General features: G+C 53.3%; 1 protein-coding gene across 1 annotated transcript in view; it reads left to right on the top strand.

The window, feature by feature from the left end:
- MYOM2 (myomesin 2) overlaps positions 1-23,645 on the top strand; it is a 68,997-nt gene that overhangs the window by 36,916 nt on the left and 8,436 nt on the right. Inside the window, exons 16-30 of the mRNA XM_049631821.1 lie at positions 864-985; positions 1,836-2,023; positions 3,600-3,726; positions 4,146-4,324; positions 5,320-5,434; positions 6,379-6,535; positions 6,618-6,724; positions 9,436-9,480; positions 10,034-10,170; positions 14,732-14,876; positions 14,987-15,046; positions 16,241-16,308; positions 21,157-21,270; positions 21,459-21,546; positions 22,067-22,105. Of these exons, the coding sequence (XP_049487778.1) occupies positions 864-985; positions 1,836-2,023; positions 3,600-3,726; positions 4,146-4,324; positions 5,320-5,434; positions 6,379-6,535; positions 6,618-6,724; positions 9,436-9,480; positions 10,034-10,170; positions 14,732-14,876; positions 14,987-15,046; positions 16,241-16,308; positions 21,157-21,270; positions 21,459-21,546; positions 22,067-22,105 (1,691 nt within the window). The remainder of the gene's footprint in view (positions 1-863; positions 986-1,835; positions 2,024-3,599; positions 3,727-4,145; positions 4,325-5,319; positions 5,435-6,378; positions 6,536-6,617; positions 6,725-9,435; positions 9,481-10,033; positions 10,171-14,731; positions 14,877-14,986; positions 15,047-16,240; positions 16,309-21,156; positions 21,271-21,458; positions 21,547-22,066; positions 22,106-23,645) is intronic.

Raw genomic sequence — 23,645 nt, 5'->3', positions numbered from 1 at the left:
CCGTGGCTGCGAAAGAAGAGATGCGACTGAGAGCATTGGTTAGATGTTATTTAGAGTTCACGGGCGGCAAATGCAGAAAGAGATCTCAGAACAAAGAAGTGAAAATAGCATTCTCAGGCCGGAGTTTTGTAGAAGGTCACAGCACGTTCACGGGCCCGGTGAGGCCAGCGGTGACCGCTTACGCGGACCGGGCAGAGCGCCAGCCTGTGCGGGGCGACCCAGATCCTCCCGTGCCGTTTCCCGGGTGACACTTGCCAGGGGTGCTGGAGGAGGGGGCCGATGTCCCATTGCACAGATGGGCTAGCAGCCTCACCAAGGGGGAGGCACGTGACTAGGGGCCCAAATCTGTTGAGTGTGGAGGCCGGTGTTCGAGCCTCGTCTGACTAGGGTCCCTTCCGTGTCCGGAATGCTTCTGCTTCTAAGCCTTCCACACGTGGGTTCTTTTAGATGAGGACTTGAATGCTGTTTCGTGATAGACGTGTGATTCAGACAGAACCTGGTAACTGGGGAAGCGAAGGGGAGGGGGGGCGCAGGGCACGTGGGCGACACGGAGGAAGAGGGGCGCTTAGGATCTGAGGGGCTTGCTTTCCGTGCCCCCAGACCTGTGCCCCTCCAGCTCCTGGCGTAGCGAGGCGTCACGCCGCCTTCCTTCCTGACCCCGCGTGCTGGTTTGCATCAGAAAGCTAAAACTGCCAGCGTGAACCCGTGTATGCCATGCGCACACAAGTTGACTCAGAGCAACGTTCCTTCTCGTCCCCCGTGGAAAAAACGTTGGCGTGTCCCCCACGATTTGTACTCGTGCTGCGGGAGAGAGAAAAACGGTTCAGCCACGTAGTCGTGCCCCTGACTGGTGTCTCCCTCAGGTTCGTGGTGCACGGCCTGACCACCGGTGAGCAGTACGTGTTCCGGGTGAAGGCGGTGAATGCCGTCGGCACAAGTGAAAACTCTCAGGAGTCGGACGTCATCAAGGTCCAGGCCGCTCTCAGTGAGTAACCCGCGGGCTCACTTACGATTTCTGACGATACACAGTGTTACGGAATTTCCGAGGAATGTCGGGTCCGATAACACTTAGGTGGGAAATAGAGAAAAAAAAGAAAAGAAAAAAATCAGTTATTCTTTTGTTTTAAGGTCACTATTCTAATCTGTCAGTTTTTCCCGGGAAGGACTTCCAAACGTTACCATTTTCCTCTTCGAGTCCTTTCTACTAAACGAAAAGCAATCGTCTACATTTTTATTCTGTGATGAGAACGGATCTTTCCCGGGTCACCTGTGTCTCAGGTGACAGAGGACGGCTGGGCGTAGGTCACCCAGAGTTGGGGGTGGGGGAGCAGAGACGTGTCCCTCTTCAACCCGGTAGGAAAAGATGGTCCATTTCCAAATGGGTTCAGAAGGGAAATACAAATTCGTGCTCACTTGAGTGATTCTGGCGTCTGTAAGGTTCATCATCTCTGGTCACGGGGGGCACAGGTGTCGTTCATGGATGTGATGAGACGGCTCCTCGAGGCTTTCCCCAGAGGAGGGGGAGGAATCTCATATTTCAGCCATCTGGGTCAGATTTCAATAATTTATCGCCCTTGTATTATTGAAATATTGGAAGATGTCTGTGTGCCTGTGTTATTTATTGGGGGATGTTTTTAGTAATAGCAATAAATACATACGACGGACATGTTCTCTCTTCAAAGGAAGAGATGAAAACACACAAAGATGGGTCGAGTCTGGGCGCCACCCCCCCAACTGCTGCCTGCCCGCCCTTACCCCAGTGCAGGAGCCGCCCCGCGGGGCAGGGGGTGCCCAGGCCGACTCTGGGGTAACCCTCCCGCCCTGTGTCCCTGCAGCTGTCCCCTCGCATCCGTACGGGGTCACGCTTCTGAACTGCGACGGCCACTCCATGACGCTGGGCTGGAAGGTGCCCAGGTTCAGCGGCGGGGCCCCCATCCTGGGTTACTACATAGACAAGCGCGAGGCTCAGCATAAGAACTGGCATGAGGTCAACTCTTCGCCTGTGAAGGAGAGGATCCTGACGGTTGGTTCTTCCGGGTTCACGGGTCTCCGCTCTGCTATCGCGTCCCGGGCAGAGTCCTTCCTTCGGCGACTCAGACACTAGATCACGTGACACGGAAGCAAAAGCGGGTTAAGAAAAGTTCGCAGTCTCCTGGGATCCTGTATCTCTAGAACTGGGCCTTAGGAAGCATTTTGTCCTGTGAAGCAGAAGCAGGTGGAGAGGCAAGGGGGCGGGCGGGGGAGGGGGGGGTCAGGGACACCGCCGCGGCCGGCTCCAGGCCCCGAGCTTGTCGCAGCGAGCGGCCGCGGGGATGTGAGGTTTGCGCCCAGCAGGTGTCAGTCAGGGAGTCCCCCTGCCCCCCCCCCCCCCCCCCCCTCTTTGTCGCGGTTTTCCTGAGCAAGGCTGCATGCCCACCCCCGAGGGAGTCACCTGTCCAAACGCCTGTTCTGTCCGAGCGGAGAGAGTGGGAAGGACGTGGGTTTGGAGGAAGGAAGATCCGGGACCGAATCCAGACACAAACCCTCAGCAGCCCGTGGGCTTTCTCTTCTGACCTCTGACATTCCCACTCCTCGTTCGCACAGTGTAGGTCACAGGCTTGTGTGTGTGAACGTGTGTGCACAGTGCAAACACGTGAGCATGCACACATGTGCCTGTGTGTGCACGTGAGCATATGAATGTGTACGTGTATTTATGAATGGGTATGAGTGCACACATGTGTGTGCATGTGTGTTCACGTGTGTATGAGAAAAGCATTTACTTAAAAAATTTTTTTTACTGTTTATTTACCTTTGAGAGAGAGAGAGAGAGAGAGAGAGAGACAATAATGAGCAGGCGGGTGGGGGCAGAGAGAGACAGAGACCCAGAATCCGAGGCAGGCTCCAGGCTCTGAGCTGGCAGCACAGAGCCCGACATGGGGCTCGAACTCACGGACCGCAAGGTGGTGACCTGAGCTGAAGTCGGCCGCTTCACCGACTGAGCCACCCAGGCGCCCGAGGCCGTTGAACTTGAAACGCACTCGCTTTTCAGGTCATCTATTTTTAGAGACAGTATTGTCTGGAAACTGCCAGGCAGCGCTAAGGGTCCTGGTCAAGGCCTTCCCTCACGTTTGGGTACAGACCCTCGTGTGGCTGAGGTCCCAACCGAAGGGCCTCCAGCCGGTGTGCTGGGGACGGTGATGGATTGCGCGGTGTCACAGAGTGAGGACCTGGTCTGGCAGGGAGGCCTCGGGTCCCCAGCCTGTGGCGGCCAATGTGCCGGCGTTCACAGAAGGGACGGGGGCTTGAGGGCGGGCCCCTCTGCTCTACTGTTCACTTGCCTCTGTGCCTTCGTGTCTTCAAGCCCTCAGAGCCCTATCTGCCGGTGTGTGGGGGGGGTCATCACGCCGCCCCTGTAGGCGAGGTTATGCAAGGAAGGAACAGGGCAAAGCAGGTGAGGTCCCCTGGAGCGGCCACATGCGGCAGGGGCATCCGCAGCCCTCCCTGACCTCACTGCACAGTTTACCGACATGGACCCTCCCTCGGGGTTCATTCGTGAGTCAGTCGTGAACGGACTGCAACACAACGCTTATTTCATGCGTTAACTTGAATAATCCGCGTAGGTGGATGGCTTGACAGAAGGCTCACTCTATGAGTTCAAAATCGCGGCCGTCAACCTGGCGGGGATTGGGCAGTCGTCGGACCCCAGCGAGCTCTTCAAGTGTGAGGCGTGGACCATGCCTGAGCCTGGTACGAGTCCCCTCTGGGGCCCCGAGTGCCCTGCGCACGCATGGGGCTGGCCAGGGGGCGGGCGCTGCGGCGGACAGGTTTCCTGGGTGGGGGTGGGTAACACGTGTGCCCCACCTGGGTGCACCTGCTCTGTTTGTGAGACAGGCTGCTGGTCCTGAGCAGCGATGTGGGCTCACGAGCCATCGCAAGGGTGGCCGCAGTGCCCCCCGTGCCCCATGCATGGCTGTGGGGCCGGCCGGACGCCCCCACTCCCCCCTCCACGCTCCTCCCGGACGTTCTTGGACAAACGCCGATAGAGACATTCAGTAGGCAGATTAGCGATGACCGTGGTGTGAAAAAGTAGTGTTTCCCCGGGGCGGGGGCTGTGCTATGTGGCCGGCGTGTGCGTGCATGGGCATGGGGTATGTTCCACTTTGCAGGTCCTGCCTATGATCTGACGTTCTGTGAGGTCAGGGACACGTCGCTGGTCATGCTCTGGAAGGCGCCCATGTACACGGGCAACAGCCCCATTTCTGGGTATTTTGTGGACTATAAGGAGGAAGATTCTGGAGAATGGAGCACCGTGAATGAGGCAGCAACCGCCAACCGTTACTTAAAGGTGACTGTGTTCCTCCGCTCGCTCGCTGCCTCGCGGGGAGGGTGACTTTGGTCCCTCTGCGGACGGGCTCCGAGCCACCAGGCGGCCGCCCGCATAGCTCGGTGCCACCGTGCACGGTCTCCACTACTGGTTTTTTGCGCTCCAGGCCTTGGAGTTTGTCCGAATAATTCAGGATCGCTCACAGACTCTGCCCGAGACACGCACAGCTTTAGTACATTTAACAAGATTGCACTGTTCCTGCTCCACATGTTTCTATTTTTAGCACCTACGGTTTGCCCGTCACTGGGGGCAGTTGTGACCCTGGTCTTTGGAGCAGGAGGCCACCTGGCTGGTTTGTTCCCCAACTGCCCTCACCCAGGGGTTTTCGTCGCTTGACCGGGGTCTCCGTGGCGTGGCACGTACACGCCTGTACGTAAAGACCACACCTGAGTTGTGTCCCCGGCTGCACCTTCAGACACGTAAATCGGCATCAGCCTCTGGGAAGCAAGCCCACAGTGTAAAACAAGATCGGGTTCTTCTGAATGAACCGATCAGCTTCTAAGGATCTAGCAAAACAAATGACTTAGGTATACTTTACTTACCAGTGTGGATTGCGGTACACATTACCTCCGTATGTGCGAGAGGAAAATGATTTAATCTTCATGCCTCCAAATGATGGGATATCTTGCGCAGTTAGCACTCACGTCCCATAGAATCGTGTTAAGTATGAACCTCAGGTTGCAAACTGGAGGTGTGATTTTAATTCTGCTTTGAAACATGCAGAGAAAAAAGAAACAATGTAGCAACATTGAAGAGTGAGTGTTTGCTCTTGCAAAGTAAGGCTGGGAGTGATCGTCAGCCTGTCTCACCTCTGGCCTTCCTTGATCCTTGCGTGCAGCCGTTCTAGCTGGAAAATGAATTGCTTTTTTAAAAAGCAGGTTCACGGTCACATGTGAAAAGTATAAAGTCTGTGTCATTTGTCGACTGACATGGGGTATTTTCTCTGTCTTCCCAAGGTCTGTAACCTGCACCAGGGTAAGACCTATGTCTTCAGGGTCCGGGCTGTGAACGCCAGTGGGGTGGGAAGGCCGTCGGACACGTCTGAGCCGGTGCTGGTGGAGGCCAGACCAGGTGAGACTGGGGCGCGTAGCGACGCGAGGCGGTGGCCGGGCTGCGGGAGGAGGGGCGCGCGCTCTGTGTCCGTGGGAGCGCGCGACGGCTGGGTCCCGTCGCAATGCTGGAGCAGCTGAGCGGCAGACGGGAGCGCGTGTGTCCAGCCAGCCCCGTGCCCTGGCAGACCCTCGGGTCAGGGTGGGGTGCCCCAGGCCACGTGGCAGAGTCAGTGGCAGCTTTACGTGGAGGAGGACCGCAACCGGCGGGGATGACGGTGGTCTTCGTTTCACTGCTGCCTCTGGACCAGGAGCTCACGAAGCCGTTGGTACTGCTCGTGGTTCCAAGTAGCCAAAGCCCCGTGGAGGTGACCTCTGAGGACGAGGTCTGCGCACAGGGCACGTGGGGAAGGAGTGGGCTCGAGCCGCAGCCAGGGGGGGTCGGCGGTTCCCCTCCCTGGGGCTGGCTTCATTTCCTTCTGCCACCCGGCGTTCCGTGCCTCTCTGTCTTCTCGGAAACCGGTGATCTATTCGTACCTGCCCAGGCTGACGTGTCCCTGGTTCCCGAGGGGCCGACTCGGACTGGCCTGCGATGGGCCGGGTGTCCACCTGCTCCCAGAGTAGCCAGAAGTCCCCCCCGCCACTGCCCCTCAGGGAAGGAGAGCAGAGAGGGGGGCCCGCGTGTGCCCACGGCTGCCTGGGCCCCTAGCAGGGGTGAGGGGCCAGATCTGAGAGAGGAAGGGTCTTCCTGGCCGACACGCTCTCCATGGCGGGACTGGACGCAGAGAGGGGGATGGACGGAATGCCCAGCGCGCTCTGCCCTCTGCTCCCGCGTGGTTTGCCCTCCGACGGGTCCGACTCAGCGTCCTCGGTGACCGTGGAGAGCAACCTGATGAGTCGGGGTAAAAGGAGCCACCCCTCCAAAAAAAGAATCCTAAGGCGTCTAGTTGTGTCCTCGCCCTTCAGGCACGAAGGAGATCAGTGCGGGTGTGGACGAGGAAGGAAACATCTACCTGAGCTTTGACTGCCAAGAAATGACAGACGCCTCCCAGTTCACTTGGTGCAAAGCCTACGAGGAGGTCGGAGACGACGGGAAGTTCAGGATCGAGACGGTGGGAGACCAGTAAGTCCGCTTTGGAGCTGGCCGCTGGGACTCCGGGGGACCGTCACAAACGGTAACGTTTCCTATGCTTCTTCCCTTTCAGCTCGAAGCTGTACTTCAAAAAGCCGGATAAAGAGGATTTAGGAACGTACTCCGTGTCCGTAAGCGACACCGACGGAGTGTCCTCCAGTTTTGTGTTGGATGAAGAAGGTAAGGTCCACGTGACGTGGGCTCGCCTGGTTCGGCGTGTGATGCTTGGAAAGATTGACGGCAACACAGGAAGGACTCACTTAGGGAAAGGGCGTGTGCTGGGGGCAGGCTGGGGTGCGGGACATTTACAGAAGCAAACCTACCGTGGGACTGAGGAGACTCTGGAGCTTGTAGTCCGTCTGCCATGTAAATCACCGGCCCAGGACCTGCTGCCTTTATAGCTTCCCCTTGTGCTTTTTCTTCTCAAGTTTATTTATTTCTAGAGAGAGACAGAGGGAGTGAGCAGGGGAGGGGCAGAGAGAGGGAGAGAGAGAAACCCAAGCAGGCTCCGCGCTGTCAGCACAGAGCCCGATGCGGGGCTCGGACCCACCAACTGAGATCACGACCTGAGCCGAGACCAAGAGTCAGATGCTCAGCCACCTGTGCCCTCCAGGCGGTCACCTCTTCCCTCTTGTGCTTTTAACGTTGGGTTTTGCTACATTTCGGAGGCTTGCAAGCAGGGAGGGGCATATTAGCAGGTAAGTCCGTGAGATTGATGCAAGGGACACGTATGGAAGACGCCCCCTTCCCTCCCAACATTGAATAATCAGGACGATAAAAGAAAACATGCATTTTCGGCGTGTGAAATAGGGTCTAGCCAGCAGAGTCAACCTCTCGCGCTCTCCTAGGAGTAGGAGACTGAAGGAGGAAATGAGCAAAGTCTGTTCGGGCCACGGGGCTCGGGGAAGGTGGTCTCAGGTGGGCTCACACACCCGACTCCGCTAGGCAAACGAGGGAGCCTCGGGAGGCGGATTCTTGTGCTGCCTGGGCTTCGGTCTCTTTGTGTCCAGCCCTTGTCCGCCGTACGTGCAGGTCAAGGTCAGCCTTACCAGGATGTGGGGTGAACCGTGCAGTTCCAGACAGGTTTCTTCAGGTCCTTGAAGCTTTTGAGTCCCTCCGAGCCCTCTATTAAAATGCCTCTTGTGCCTGATGAGCAGACTGTGCGGCCACCCGTGGCGTGGTGGCCGGAGGCAGTGTGGTCCTGAGGCAAGCTCACCTAGAGTGGCCGTCTGGTGTGGGTAGGTGGGAGCGGCCTGGGCCCCTGCCAGGAGGCGCCCCCTGCCCATGACATCAGGCCCCTGTGTGTCCAGTGCAGGTGCTGGGAAGCCTGGTGAAGCAAATGCAGATTTCACCAGACTGAGCAGGACTCCAGCGGGGGGCTCTGCACAGCGTCTGCGTGTGGGATCCTCGCTCAGTGTGCCCCTGCCCAGAGACAGGGGCACATCCACAATCTGCTGCAGTGCCTTTTAGGCTGCCTTTTCTGACCCAACTCAGTGGTCCTCAAACCATTCAGGCTCCAAACACCCCTAGGTAACCCTGAAGAGTGGTCTGTACCCCCTCGGCACCATCGTTAAGCTTCTAGATGGCGTCTTTACTCTTATTTTATTTTTTAAAATTTATTTAACGTTTTATTTATTTTTGAGACAGGGAGAGACAGAGCATGAACAGGGGAGGGTCAGAAAGAGGGAGACATAGAATCTGAAACAGGCTCCAGGCTCTGAGCTGTCAGCCCAGAGCCCGACACGGGGCTCGAACTCATGGACCGCGAGATCATGACCTGAGCCGAAGTCGGCCGCTTAACCCACTGAGCCACCCAGGCGCCCCTCCTTTTAAATAGTTGCGAATGATGTGCGTTTACAGTGTGTTCTGTAACGTATGTGGACTTTGGACGTCTGTCTTGTGGATGAAGCTGCAGGTTTTGCCCATTTGATTTACGGGGATTCCTACCCTTAGACCTCATCGGGAAGCCAGGCCAGCCGTCCAGTCAGGAGCAGTCCGACTTCATTGTTGAGTTCACATCAGCGTGTTCACACATGCCTTCGTGACCACGGCTGCCTTTCTCAATTCTCATCGAGGAGGAAGGAGAGAAGGAAAGAAGGAAGCAGGGAAGAAATGGCTGAGAACCTTCAGGGTTTCTTAGCTTGTCCTTGAGACTCAGGAGTGATGCATTTTTGTTTTTGTTAACTTGTGGCAATAATACATCACAGTGAAATCGTGGGGGGGGGGGCGGGGGCGAAGCATTTGGAAGAAGGCCATCTTGCAGGGGGAAGAAAATCACAGACCACCCACCTGTCCCCAGCCTGCCGGATCCATATTAGGATCCTATGGAATTAGAGGGTCTGAAAATGGATCTCTGTAAACCTCCCCTCTGCAAGCTGCCCCCACCCCAAACCCGCTGTCCCCAAGGCTCCGCCCTCACACACCCCACCGCCCGTCGGGACCGGGTTATTAAATGGTGAGGATCTCAGCCGAAGAGAGTGTTTGAAGGTGGCTTAACTCCGACTCGTGCTTTCACTTCTGGTTCACGTTTCTTTCTTTTTTTTTTTTTTTTTAATTTTTTTTTTTTAACGTTTATTTATTTTTGAGACAGAGAGAGACACAGCATGAATGGGGGAGGGGCAGAGAGAGAGGGAGACACAGAATCCAAAGCAGCTCCAGGCTCTGAGCCATCAGCCCAGAGCCCGACGCGGGGCTCGAACTCGCGGACCGCGAGATCGTGACCTGAGCTGAAGTGGGACGCTTAACCGACTGAGCCACCCAGGCGCCCCTCTGGTTCACATTTCTTACACCACCCCAGATTAAATCTCGGTGATGTCCCATCTCCACTCGATTGTTTATAAACTTCTGAATGTACAGGGCAAAACCGACGAGAGTATTTTTCTTAATTTTAGAGCTTGAACGTCTGATGGCCCTGAGCAACGAAATCAAAAATCCCAGTAAGTGAGCCCGGGACCCTGCAGGCTGACGCAACCGGGGGAGGGGGGTGTTCGTTGCCGCACGGAGCTCACGGAGGAGCTCTTTGGGGCAGAGCGCCTTCATTTCACGCTCCCAGCTTACAGGCGTGTCCCCTGCACATTTAAAACAAAAACGAATTGGTACTGTAAGTCGTAGAAATTTGTATTGCATAGAGAGTGGTTAGAATTTGGGGCTTAGCATAGCTGTTCCTAATCCAAGTGAATCAGTCAGATGGCACCTTTGGTGATTGAGTTACACTGAATACACAGATCCATACATTGGCAGCCGTCGGATCAGCCAGGAAAGCGAGGCTGTGCCGACGGGCACACAAAGCTCGCACGGCACGCCTTTAACTACAGCAGGCTAACGAGGGGTTTATTTTTATTTCGGGTTTTCATAATTCAATTCAGTACTCCTGGGCTTCGCGTTCGCAAAAAATTTAATAACTGGGATTGATACTTTCCACCAATATGTAGCAGTTTTTCTCATAAGGATTCATGCATTATTGACTTCTGATTTCTTTTCTTCCTGTAGCAATTCCTTTGAAATCAGAATTAGCTTATGAGATTTTTGATAAGGGCCAGGTCCGCTTCTGGCTCCAGGCTGAGCACTTATCACCAGATGCCAGCTACCGATTTATTATTAACGACAGAGAAGTCTCCGACAGCGAGGTGAGTTCATGTGTGAGTGATCTGGGGCTTTGAAGAGGGCCAGGTTTTACTTCAGTTCCTTAAAGTCAGTGTTCTGTGTTTGAGCGGTAGAATTTGGGGTGTAGCAGGTTGGTGAGATGCCTGTGTGATGGCTGATTCTTGGGATGTTCAGAGATTGGCCTGGGCCAGAGAAGAGATCGGAAGCCCTCTGAATCCCAGCCTGCCAGCATTAAAAAAAAATGACACGCTATGTTTTAGAGACGTTGAGCCTGTTTTTTTTTTTTAATTTGTGGATGTTTTTTTATTTTTGAGAGAGAACGAGACAGAGTGTGAGCAGGGGAGGGGCAGAGAGAGGGAGACACACAATCCGAAGCAGGCTCCAGGCTCCGAGCTCTCAGCACAGAGCCGGACACGGGGCTCGAACTCACGAACTGCGAGATCATGACCTGAGTCGAGGTTGGACACTTGACCGACTCAGCCACCCAGGCACCCCCCCCGGAGACGTTGAGCCTGGTTTTATCAAAAGGTCCAGGTGACACGAGGGACGTGGGAATATCCCTGATGGATAGGTGTATTTATTCTCGATCGTGGTTTTGAAGGCATGCATTTTGCAACATGGCCGGCAGACCCCCCTCCCACGGAGAACTTCCCATATCAGGCACCTCCTGGTAAATCTATTTCTATACCTTCCCTGAACTTTTAGGCTGCTCTCTGTTATGGCAGATCTGGGCAAAGACCAGCAGAATCGCCAACAATGTATAGTGTGCTGGGATTCGAACGCTTTTACCGTTGTTCTGCTTTTCATTGTGTGCAACGAATCCTACAGTTACTCTAAATATTCCTTTTCTTGCTGTGGAACCTTGATTGTGTTTCGACATATTTCTTCTTGTCTAGTAACTATAGTTCACCTGGAGATCCAGCTAGAGGAAAACCTTGCTCGATGGGCCCTTTCGTTACTGTTGCACGGAAAGCTAGGGGACTGTACTTCCTCTACTCTTCCCCTGGATGCTCAGCGTGAAGTGTCCTTGGTCCGTGTACCATCCTACTAACCCCTGAACGCCTCACCCCTGTGTGTGCTGCACACACGTTCACGGGGCGGTTGAAATGGGGGAATCACTGTAGCCACGCAGGTGCCTCCCACCGGGCCCCTCACCCCTAGTGCGGGCATTGTGTCCGGTGGGCGTTTGGTAAAGCTCATCTGGTAGTGTGAGCGGCTATCGGGCAGAAATCCTGAATGGACAAAGAGCATGTGATTTTTCTTCACCTTGAAAAACAGTGACGTACGTTAGAATCGTAGACGTGGGAGGATCGGCTGACAGATAGCAGTATTTTCTTCCTGGTTGCAAACAAGCCAGAAACGTGACTCTTGTCCTTGGGAGAGTACGGCATGATGAAGGAATTGGAGGCATTTTCTTCGAGCAGAGATCGTGCCAGGAGGTGAAAAGGAAGTTAGTGTAATTGCACTTTGTTTGAAGAACATCTTTTGATTAACATTTCCTACCTGCTGCATAGACCTTGCTTTAAAAACTGATGTCTTTGCTGCGTGGCTAATCTTTTGGAGTAGGGCTGAGCTGTTTCATTGGTTAATTAGCAATCCACAGGTGACTTTCCCACGTGAAGATTGATGTTATTTTGCGTAAGTCACATAAAAGCCTGTATTTATGGCACCCGGAAAATCGTTGAGCTTCATCTGGCTGCATAATAGCGAGAAGCCTAATGAATTCCTAAAACCTGCCCAGATACCACAGTGCGGAAGCCGAGAAAATGGAAACGGCTGTTGTATTGTTAAGAATCTGGGGGGTGAGAGTGCCGTGTTTTTGCTTCTCAGACTTGACAAGGAAGCTCCTGGAGTCCCCTTGCTTACAGGTGTCTGAGTGTGCCCTTACTTACAGGCCTTCCCCTCCTCCTGCCCCCCGCACTCCCCCACCCCCACCAGGAGTGACTCCACATTCTGTGATCAGTACCGCCTCTTACCCTGGCCTCTCTCTCCCGGAAAGCGATCTGAAGCCAGCCTTTCTTGCTCATTTCTGTCTCCCCGTCACGTTCCACAGACCAGCGTCCCGTCTGGACACGGCGTAAATGACCTCAAACAAGCACATATCGTGTGCCGTATGTCTGTGAAATCGCACTGCAATTTCTAACTATGAAGGTGGTTTTTTAATGTTGACTGGAAGTCAGGGCCGAGGAGTAGGTTTGATTCACTTAAAACCTACAAGGTGTATTTGATGAGCCAGGACCTGAAGCCTCATCGTTAACCACTGAGAATGTGGTAGTCGTCTTTGTCTCCCGCGGGGTATGTTTTGCGAATCATTTTTGATGGTCCCCCGGAGCCAGCCCAGCAGTAGGGACAGAGAAGTGAGGTGAGCCTGCCCTCCTGGAGGGTCCCCTGGAGCTGGAGGACCGGGTCCCTCAGGGGAGGATGCAGGGACTGAGAACAGAGCAGCAGGGCCATCTGAGCTCAGGGGCAGCAGAGACTGGAGAGGCCCAAGCCGTTAGGAAGGCTTGGGGAACAGGGGTGCCCGGGGTGAGTCTGGGGGAGGTGGGCGGGGGCAGGCCAGCCTGGTGCTGCCTGTGCTGAGCGCTGGCGGTTTGACAGCTAGATGCCAGGAGCCGGAGGGGAGCGGGCAAAGACGGGGGCCTTGGCCTTCCTGCGGGAGAGTTTAGACGGTGCCCGATGCTCCTGGAGATGCGCTCACCGGTAAACCGGGCAAAGTTGCTGTTTTGCCAATAGCTGTGTTCTGAAGTCTCTTGGGACACAGCCATTTGGAATGCTGAGGCGTCAGTGTGGTCTCAGAGAGAGGACAGCACCGTGGAAATTACACGCGGTGTTTGTCAGAAAGTGAGTCCTGTTTCTCTGGCTCCGTTCACAGATGTTTTAAGTCATGTTTATTTATTTTGAGATGAGACAGAGCAAGTGGGGGAGGAGCAGAGAGAGCGGGAGAGGGAGAGAGAGAGAGTGAGGGCCAGAGAGAGCGGGAGAGAGAATTCCAAGTGGGCCCTGAGCTGTCAGCACAGGGCCCGACGTGGGGCTCGAGCTCACAAACTGTGAGATCACGACCTGAGCTGAAATCCAGAGTCTGATGCTCAACTGACTGACCGCCCCCCCTCCCGCCCGCCAGGCGCCCCTGTTCACAGGTTTTCTGTTAAGTTACCTGCAGACAGAAATTCTAAACTCTTAGAAAGGGGCATGTCAGGGAGCGCACTTTCTAGGGGGCCAATGGGGTTTCCTTAGCCTGCTGACCGCGGGTCACGGGTGTTTGTTCTGTTCTCCTGGCTCGTGGGCCTCCCCCTCTCAGGAGCGAGGTCATCATTCAGGTTGGAGAGTCACTGCCACAGTCCCAGTGGGGCTCAGCCTAATGGGAGGACGAGAGCCGGCAGGGGCCGTCCTGTAGGTCACCCTGGGCACGCGGAGGTCGAGGCCCTGCCGTGAGCAGCATCTCTAGGGAGGAGCCCCAGTGCCTTGGTGCCGTCCTTTCCCTGCTGATTCTCTGCATCGGAGACGACTCATTCTTTGGATGTGGTCCCCGCACCTCCGTGGCCCTGCTTAGTTACAGATTCCGTGGTGTCCGAGGTGGGAATAAGATGGAGTCCGTTAGCCACCACAAAACGTCCGCGTGTGTCAGCTCGTCACGAAAGATGAGAGCAGCGTGAAAGGAAGCCGGGCTTCGGGTGGGCGGGGCAGCACGGGGTCATGTCCCCGGTCGGACGCGTCGGTGGGGAACTACGCTGCGGTCAGGGACCACAGCCAGCTCAGCGCCGTAGACGGCAAAATGAGCCGATCGGCACAGGCTGACTTTCTCGTCGAGAATCCCCTACATGCTTGTTTGGGCGCTCACGTGCCAGGTGGAAAGGGTGAGGACAGTCCTCGCTCTTGAGGATTTACCGTCCAGCCGGACGGGCGGACAGCGAGAGGACATCTGGACCGGGGCAAGGTATGGCCCTGTAGGGCAGGCGGGCACTGCGGGGATCTCAGGGGAAGGCAGCCCGCCGATCCCCAGGGCTGTTCAGACAAGTGCTCCCCACACCAGTCTGAAGGGCATGGGGCCGGCGGTCAGCTGGGAGCATTCAGAGGCCGTGTCGGGTCGTGGCCTCAGGAAGGACTCGGGCACAAGGTGCCAGAACTGCCAAGGCACGCACAGTTCCTCCTCACTCCTCCAGAAAACCTCTGCCCACCTGACACGCAGCTCCTACGGCGGCCTGGGAGCCGCAGGCCACGCGGTGCGTTGCTGCTGGCTCCCCGTGGTTTCGTGGTCAGCGTGGGGTACGCTGACATCCACACCGTTTTGTCCCTCCTGCGTGTCTAATTTTCTCGCACCAGGCGCCTGTTCTTGGGAGTGAGCCTTCCTGGCATCGTCGGCTCCCACGCAGAACGTGGGCTTGGTCACCGAGGGGACGATTGTGTCCCCTTGGTGGATGTGCCGTTCTCCAAGAGGTTTAGTGGATAAAATTTCATTCTGTGTTTCTGTGTACGTCCCAGTCCCCGAAGATGCAGTAGTGACATTATGCCACTACCTAATGTCAGGGATCAGACCGGAAGATGGAATTTCACTGTAGACCTCTCTACTTCCCCCATTGCTTCCAGAAACACAGAATTAAATGCGACAAAGCAACGGGCATTATCGAGATGGTCATGGACCGATTTACTATCGAGAACGAAGGCACCTACACTGTGCAGATTCATGACGGAAAAGCCAAAAGTCAGTCTTCTCTGGTTCTCATCGGAGACGGTATGCAACACTATTTTTGTGTGCCTGTAAAAGAAAATTCAAAGAAAATTGTGTTGACCACACAGAAGCAAACATCTTTCATTTCTTTCCCCCTTAAATACTGAATTTAGCATTCAAGGCTATTCTGGATGAGGCTGAATTTCAAAGAAAGGAGTTCCTCAGGAAGCAAGGTATGTACTTAACCCGCCCCCAGCATGAGCCCCCAACAGACTCAGTGTTTTCTTTTTTAAAAAAATTTTAATGTTTATTTATTTTTGAGAGAGAGAGAGAGAGAGCACGCAGGAGAGAGGCAGAGAGAGGGAGACACAGAATCCAAAGTAGGCTCCAGGTCCCAGCCGTCAGGACAGAGCCTGATGCAGGGGTTGAAGTCATGAACTGCGAGATCATGACCTGGGTTGAGGTCAGACGCTTAACCAACTGAGCCACCCAGGAGCCCCCAGACTCAGTGTTTATTTGAATGCTTCTTTAAAGCCAATTCTCAATGCCCGATGACTAAATGCTATTTTAAATGACCGCGATGTTAGATGGTTTTTATCTGCAGAAATTTGGGTATTTTTCTGTTTTTTGCACTTTACATGGATTTCATCTGTATTCTTTTCTTGCTTCTACCTTTAAAAGTCCCGGAATCTACTATGTAGTGTTCATACTTCTGTCACTGCGAATCAGGGACATGATCAGGGTAACCAGAGGTACCTGGGCTCTGTGGCCAACCTGCAGACCAGCTAGTCTCTCCTGAGCCCGCTGGTCTCCTTACAGTCCCACTCCACCCCTCCCCCCCCCCCCACACTCACACACATTTTCCATCCCTCTGTGGTCTGGCCATCCCACAGCGACATAGTCTCCCATGGTCCCCCATTCAATCTGGGGCACCATGCAAAGTGCGAGCTGGATCTCCAGGCCACTCCCGTATGCTAGACCTGAGCTGGTGTTTTGGAGGCCATGACCTTGAGCTTCTGGGGACCGGGGCTGGTCAGAACTCAGTACTTACCACGTGAATGATTCGGGGGGTAGTGATGAGGAAAGGGTACATCCATCAGAAATGTCATCTCAGTTTCAAACAGAAAAGCTATGTTCTTCTGCTCAAAATGCATCACAAGTATAGATAGACACACACACATATATGTATATGTGTGCCTGTGCGTGATATATATGTGTGTGGGTGTGATATATATATATGTGTATATATGTGTGTGTCTATATATGCGTATGTGTGGGTGTGATATATATGTGTGTATATGTATGTGTGTAATATATATGTGTGTGTGTGTGTGTGTGTGTATGCATTGCGTGGGTGTGATATATATATGTGTGTGTGTGTGTGTGTATTTCTTCCCCCTTTTAAAACTTTTCTATTTTCCCCCCAGGCCCTCATTTTGCTGAATATTTGCACTGGGATGTTACAGACGAGTGCGAGGTTCGACTTGTTTGTAAGGTGAGGACTGAGCTCCAACAAAAGTGGTAAGGTGTCGTCCAGGGGCCGGCAAGAGCCCTTTCGGGGAAGTGTGTGCCGTCCGTCCCAGGACGCGAAGAAACGCCGCACGTGGGCGTGCCGAGCGACTTTGCGTCTTGTGGACGTTGTGGTCGTGCACTTCCGTGCCCGTCTCTGCTCTTTATGAGGGGACTATGGTGTGGTGGCATGCCAGGGAAGTCAAGTGGGCCGTTTAGAAGATTTAAGATCTTGGTGAGTGAACTCAGGGACAGTGTGCCACGATGACATTCATCCGGTGATTCCCGTGCCGCTCACGTGGTTTCTTTAAGAAATAAAAGGTATGTTTTGGGAATAAGATGCTCCTCACGCTTTTCTTTAACAATTGAATAGTAAAGTAAGCCTTAGTTACTACTGACTATACAGAGCTCTGTTTGGGGGACCAGACTTTAAGGAGCATCTCCTGCAGGACTGGCACTATCATAGGTGCTGGGGAAGATCGATAATGCAGGGTTTTGTTCCTCAAGCTACTCACAGACGAGCAGATGAGAGAGAAGGTAAACAGAGAATTTCAACAGAGTGAGGGTTTTTGGGGTGGACACTGGAGGAAGACCAGGAATGGTCCAGGGGCAGTCAGGTTGGAGAGACTTCTCCAGGGAGAACCAGGGCACGGACAAAGCAACGGAGCTCGGAAACTGCCAACTTGTGGATATTCGGAGGCTGGGCGTCGTGGCAGATGGTAAGGCAGGTCCTCAAAAATTTAATGTAGAATTACTGAGGATCCGGCAGAGAAAGGAATTGAAACCAGGAACTCAGATAGGTACCTGTGCGTCCGTGTGGACCGCAGCATTTTTCACAACAGCCGAAGGAGGCAGCCAAGTGTCCGTGGGCAGATGAATGGGTTAATGCAGCGTGTGTATCCTTAATGTGGAGTGTTACTCATCCTTTGGAAGGAAGGGCAGCCTGCCACTTGTGACAACATGGATGGACCTTGAGGGCATTGTGCCAAGCGAAGTAAGTCGCACAGAGAAGGAAGATACCGTACGATCTCACGTATATGTGGAACCTAAAAGAACTGAGCTTACAGAAGCAGCATGCAAGGGTGGTTGCCAGGGGCTGGGGGTTATGGAACTGGGGAGAAGTTGGTCAAAGAGCACAAACTTCCAGTGGTAAGATGAGTGGTTCGAGGGCTGGTAAATGGACAGCATGGTGGCTGTAGTTGGTAATACCATATAACACCCTTAAAACTGCTGAGGGTAGATCTTCGAGTTCTCAACCATAAATATACAAAAAAAAAAGGTGATTATGTAAGGGGATGGATGTGTTAATTAATCTCAAGGTGGTGACCATCTCGTAGTAGTTGAATATATCGTATCATCACGTCGTATCCCTTAAACTTAAATAATGATATTGTCAACTGTATCTCAGTGAAGTCGGGAACAAAGAGTTATGGGGTGAAAGCAAAGGAAAGTAGGATAAAGGATGGAGCGGCATTCGCCTGAGGAGGTGAGAACGGGTGACGCTCAGCACCACGGCGTGAGGGGCCAGTCTGAGGAGGTGAGAACGGGCACTGTGTGCTGGTGATTTCAGTCGTCAGCCGGTTGTGCACCTGGCCTGATGGGTTGATGGAGAAGGAGCAGGTGGGCCATGCAGGTGTGCATCCGTGCAGGGAGCTGGCATTCGGGGGGGGGGGGCAGGAGGAGACGGGTGATAGTAGGGTTGCTGGGGTGGCGGGGCAGGGGCACCAGGATGCCGGCTTCTCCACGTTGCTTTTGTCAGATGAGGGGCCGGGGTAAAGGGGAGGCCCGTGCTCAGGTGCAGAAACGTGCAGGGCGCTGACATGCGGCAGGGGCACAGGGCCCGGCGACAGGGGGCGTGAGGTAAGGACGGTCTGCAGGAGGCAGCCGCGTGAGGGCCGTGGGCGCCCTCGGTGCATTCCCGGTGGGCCTTGAGACCCCATGCTTACCCCGACCTTTCCTGTTCATCCCCACTCATTGTTGGTGTTGGCGACTAATTTGAAACTAGAGGCCCTGTTCCTGGCTCTTTTGTGTGTGTAATAACTGAGGCTAAAGTTTTGATATTTGACACACTCGAGGTTGTTATAGAGCTATTTCAGAAAAATTCCTGGATGTCTGTCTTCTCATAGTGAGTTTCTTACCCCGGTATGCTTACAAGGAAGACAGAGACAAACTCATTAAAAACATTTTTTTTAATGTGTATTCATTTTTGAGAGAGAGGGAGAACGTGAGTGGGTGTGTATTTATTTTTGAGAGAGAGGGAGAGAGGGAATCCCAAGCAGGCTCCGTGCTGTCCACACGGAGCCCGATTAGGGACATGAACTCATAAACCGCGAGATCATGACCTGAGCCAAAGTGGGATGCTGAACGGACTGAGCCGCCCGGCGCCCCCACCTCATTCTTGAAGTACAAGAAGCTGACGGGCACCGAAGTTACAAGTGTCTGGTCAGCAAGTGGGAACAGTAGGTATTTACGGGGAAACTCCACAGGGTCCCCGAGGACGGGCCGTTTGCTTCGGAAACAGGATCAGAAGAGCAACAGTGTTTTCAGATGATTGTCAAATGCAAAGAAGGTGTGTATCTTCAAAGTTTTCGACCCCAGCAACTGCCCAGGTCTGTTCTTCAGACAGTCAGCGGCTCTCGTTGGCCAGCCGGGGCAGAGGGGCTGGTGGTGGTCGGGTCATTGTCTTTTTCTGATTGTGGGCATTGAGTACCCGCCCCCATGGGCGAAATGGGAATTCTCCTTCTGCGTGTACATCTGCTATCATCCCAGTGGTATGTGCCTTCACATATAATCCGTGAGGACAATTCACATTCCCTGACCAAAGCGATTTATAAGTGTTTAGACACAGCTGTTGGAGAAACTGAATACATATTAACTGGGATTTGAGTATTTTGCAGTTTAATGCACTTAATTTGTGTACTTGTGTCCCCATCTCCTGTGATTCTGTCACCTATTTTATGTAGTTTTTCCCTCAGTGATACTTGGGCAGATTTTTAAAATTTACTTAAGAAACAGTGGAGACATTGAGACACGTGGAGGTAATTTATGCAAGGGTACATAATTCATAATATAACATCACAGAAAATCGTCTTTAATTTATTTATGTATATATTTTTTAAAGTGAATTTATTTTGAGAGAGAGAGAGAGAGAGAGGTAGCAGAGGAGGGGCAGAGAGAGAGGGAGAGAGACAGAATCCCAAGCAGGCTCCCTGCTGTCAGCACAGAGCCAGATCCGGGGCTTGATCTCACGAACCACGAGACCATGACCTGAGCTGACATCCAGAGTTGGACGCTTAACCGATCGAACCACCCAGGTGCCCCAGAAAAAAACGTCTTTTAAAAGAAAAGTTTGTAGTAAAATAAACTTGAGTCTGAAACCGAAGAAAATCTTCTAGAAAGTTCTGGTACAGCAGACGTGGGGACTCAGGGCGCTCCCTCTTGGAGAGTGAGTCAGGCGTGTGCCACGTGGATGTCTTGGGGGTCTTGCTACTGTCTTTTCGAGGTATTTATGTACCTTTCAGGGGCCCGTATTTTAGGAGCAGTAGAGAGAAATCGTAGAGAGTACAGAGGAAAGACCAGAGTCCTCCAGGGGCAGAAGAACGTCCCAGCTCTTGGACCGGGAAGCCAGTTGAGGGTGTCTGTTGTAGAGAACAGAGGCGGGAGGCCCTTGGAAAGGGTTTACTTAGCGCTCAAGGACAACGCAGCCAGGAAAACCAGAGTCAGGGAAAGTAGTACTGACTTGAGGTGAAGGACGTGAGGAGGAGGGTTGGCACTGAAAATGGATACCGAGGTTTGGTTAGGGACGGGAGGTCGTGTGCCGGAATTGTTTGGATGCAGTCCGTCCTGCCATTTATTGTCAACTCTTGCTTCCGGCTAGAGAACCAAGCTCCTGTCCCGCAGTCTGGTGGGAACAGTCCGTCCCCCCGCTCAGCAGACATTCGTGGGCGTGCCGCCGTGGCCTGGGGTGCAAGCGTGAGTAGCACACTCAGAGTCCCTGCTGTCCGGGGATGGCGCTCTGACGCTGTCACCAGTGACACCAGCTCAGGGCCCACGCGGAAGCTCTGGGCCGTGCTACCGCGCAATCGGATCGAGTCTCGCTGTCTGGATACTTGTCATTTGTTTGTTCGACACTGACCTCACTGTGGCTGAGCCCGTATGGGACGTAAATGCATCTTGTAAATGAAATGGATGTAAGTCCAGCCCGTGCATTCTGGTGTGGCCGGTACGTTCCGTTCATAGGAACCAGGCTTCTTTCTCACCCGTATGATGTACGTGTCACAGCATGTGGATCGACATGCGTACTCCCCCTTGGAATTCTGCAGAGCTTAGTTTCAAATTTGAGCTCACGTCAGAGGTTGACTTGTGAGGAATTTTAGTAGAAGGGGAGTTCCCAGTCCCAGTGGGCTTATCTTGTGTTATGGTTGCATTCACTCCATACGGACACATCTGAAATGTCCTACTGCCAAAAAGCAGCCAGTGAATGGTCTTATAGACGTCTAAGAGTATTTCGTATTATCTGCAAATTTAAAATACACCGCTTACGACTTGTTTTTATTACTGGCATTTCATATAAACCAAAAGCGCCTCACATCATTTAATTCCGCGGACTAGGACAATTTGTCCTTCTGTGTGCAACTGTGAGGGCTTAATTATTTCAGAAGCTGGAATTTAGAAGTCTATTGGCCATTATTAGGACTGACAGCTTTTCCATAAGCCTCTGTCTGAGGCTATAATAAACATCGATGGTATTTTTTTTTTTAAGTCTGTGATTTAAAATCCAGAGACTTTTTCCTGGAGCGATTCACATACTAACCGTAAGATTTCTGCCGCGTAGGTTGCAAACACTAAGAAAGAGACAGTTTTCAAATGGCTGAAGGATGATGTTCTGTATGAAACGGAGACGTTGCCTGACTTGGAGAAGGGAGTTTGTCAGCTCCTCATACCGAAGGTACGCCGTGTTGTATGAAACGGTGGAGGGCCAAACAAAAGCTCGTCTTTCTAATAACTTGCAAATCCTGCGCTGTCTCCCAGTTTGTGGCCTGAATTCCCAGGGTTGGCTAAAAACCGTATTAGCACTTCTTACATTTTCCATCTTGGCATTGATTTTACACGCATGTGGGGTATGTTTTCTTGCAGCTGTCAAAGAAGGACCTCGGCGAATACAAGGCAACGTTGAAAGACGACAGAGGTCAAGATGTGTCTGTCCTGGAGATCGCTGGCAAAGGTAAAACAAAATCCTCTTTGCTCCCCGCAACGAGAGATCCGTTTTGCCAGCGGGATGCCATGTGCTATGAGGGCACGTCCGTCTGTGTCCTTATGGCGGTAACGCAGCAGGAGAAAGTAGATTTGTGTTTTATTTCCATTCCAACCTGCTTCAGTGTTCTAGAAGAATGTGTGATGTTACTTCGCCTTCATTAGAAACGCCATTTGAGTGTGTCATCGTAAGCCAGGTTTTATCCCATTACTAATGCAGTTAAAATGATTGAAACAGCGAGGAAGTTAAATTCAATTAAAGGTATAGTTGGATTTACGTGGCGTAAGGTTTTCTTGTTCCTTGTTTAAAAAGCCAACAGGTTAGAGGGATTTATGACACACGTGAACCTTTAATGGATAAATGTCACCGTTGTAATGTTTCATTTTTCAAACGAACATGAGGATTTCCTGTATCCATTTAATTAAACATGAAAATGCTGCGTCCTGATAAAAGCGTACGTCGTAACGGCACCTCTCCTTCTTCCTTTCAGTGTACGAGGATATGGTTTTGGCAATGAGCAGAGTCTGCGGTAAGTAAATGCCCACTAACTTGTGAGTTATTTTGGGTGCGGACATCTCGTTCGCGGAGACGGGCACTTAGCACCGCAAGGGGAAGGCTGAGGCACCTGCGCGTGGACGCCGGGTGGCCCGGGGGCCAGACAGAGCCGTCCGCCGACCGCTCCCGAGGCTTTCTAAAGGGGTCTCCAGCACTGTATTTAGGATCTATGTCGTATTTTAAAAAACCCAGCTGGGACTTCCTGATTAGCCACGTCTTCCGATTTGCTGCCACTTTGTTTGGATGATTGCCGTGCACGTAATTGCTGTCAGCGTCTTTATTACCCACGTGGAGCAGCCATCGTAGATTTTAAGCCTCTGGCTTTGCGTCGTACGTATTAGGCCATTCTCTAGCTTTGCAAATAAATTCTTTCTCTCCACGTCCCCTTCCACGGAAACGGACAATGAAGGGATCGGTTAGTAACTCAGTAACCTTAGCTGGCATTCGTGTAGAGTTTTATGCTAAGGGGTACACCACTTATCGCTGTGGGCTTTCTAGAAATCCCCTAAGTTCTGTCTTCAGAGCAAGCGGCCAGGCCCGCAGCAGGAACCCGGCTCAACTGTGGGTGTCCGCTAGCTCGAGCCGCGGCTCTCCCGCCAAGTAGCGCACGTCCAATTCCAAACCCAAGTGCCTTCTCGCCAGGCTTTCTGACCTCCTCAAAAGCTTCTTGTGGTTTTGTGGTTTTCGTTGTTTCCTCAGAACAGCTCTGTGGGCTAGATTTCACTTCTTTCTACTTTCGGTCAAGGAAACGTGACCACGTTTTAAGTGAGTTTTAGCCTCGATGGTCATTAAGGGACCAAACACGCCTTCGTGGCGGTGGAGCCCCTGGGGAAGGCGGATGGAGCTGTCTGGAAGGTGGGTGCGCTCCCGCGCCCCTGGGAACTACCTTGTGTTAAGTTGTCGTGTCACATGCGCCGTGGAGGCAGCCGAGCGCCGTCCTTGAAGACGCGAGCGGACGTGTGCGGGGGCCAGAGTAGTGAGAGAACAGACGCGGGGCTTCCAGGGGCACACACGTGAAGACCGTGTTCTCCCGAGAGGCCAGGCCCGCGTGTGCGGAAGCCCCTGAGGGAAAGGGGCAGGAGCCGCTGCCGTCTGCTGAAAGACACGTGTGTGCTGGGAGCACACCGCTTTCCCCGCAGCCCCCGCGCCCCGTGCCACGGTCCAGGACCCCCAGGGCCCCGCCTGCTGCCCCGGGCCGTCCTCTCCGCGAGCCCCTCGCAGGCCGCAGGGACACTTCTGGCGACCTCGAGGTGTCCCGGCCTTGCGTTAGTCCCGGACCGACGTCTGTGGGCTCCCACACCACCTGCCGTTCGTCACGGACCACCATCCCTTGTGCCGTGGGTCCCCTCGGCTTTCAGAAAATGGGGCCTTTGTTCTTGGACCTGTCGGTGGGGCCGTCTCCATCCTGCATCCTCGGGAACACAGCACACTCGCCTCCCTCGGTTTCTCCTGGGAGCATCGGCAGTGCCCACGAACAGACACACACACACACACACACACACACACACACACAC

The sequence above is a fragment of the Panthera uncia genome, chromosome B1, assembly GCF_023721935.1.
Source record: "Panthera uncia isolate 11264 chromosome B1, Puncia_PCG_1.0, whole genome shotgun sequence".
Taxonomy (NCBI): Eukaryota; Metazoa; Chordata; class Mammalia; order Carnivora; family Felidae; genus Panthera; species Panthera uncia.
This window is presented reverse-complemented; position numbering and strand designations above follow the sequence as displayed.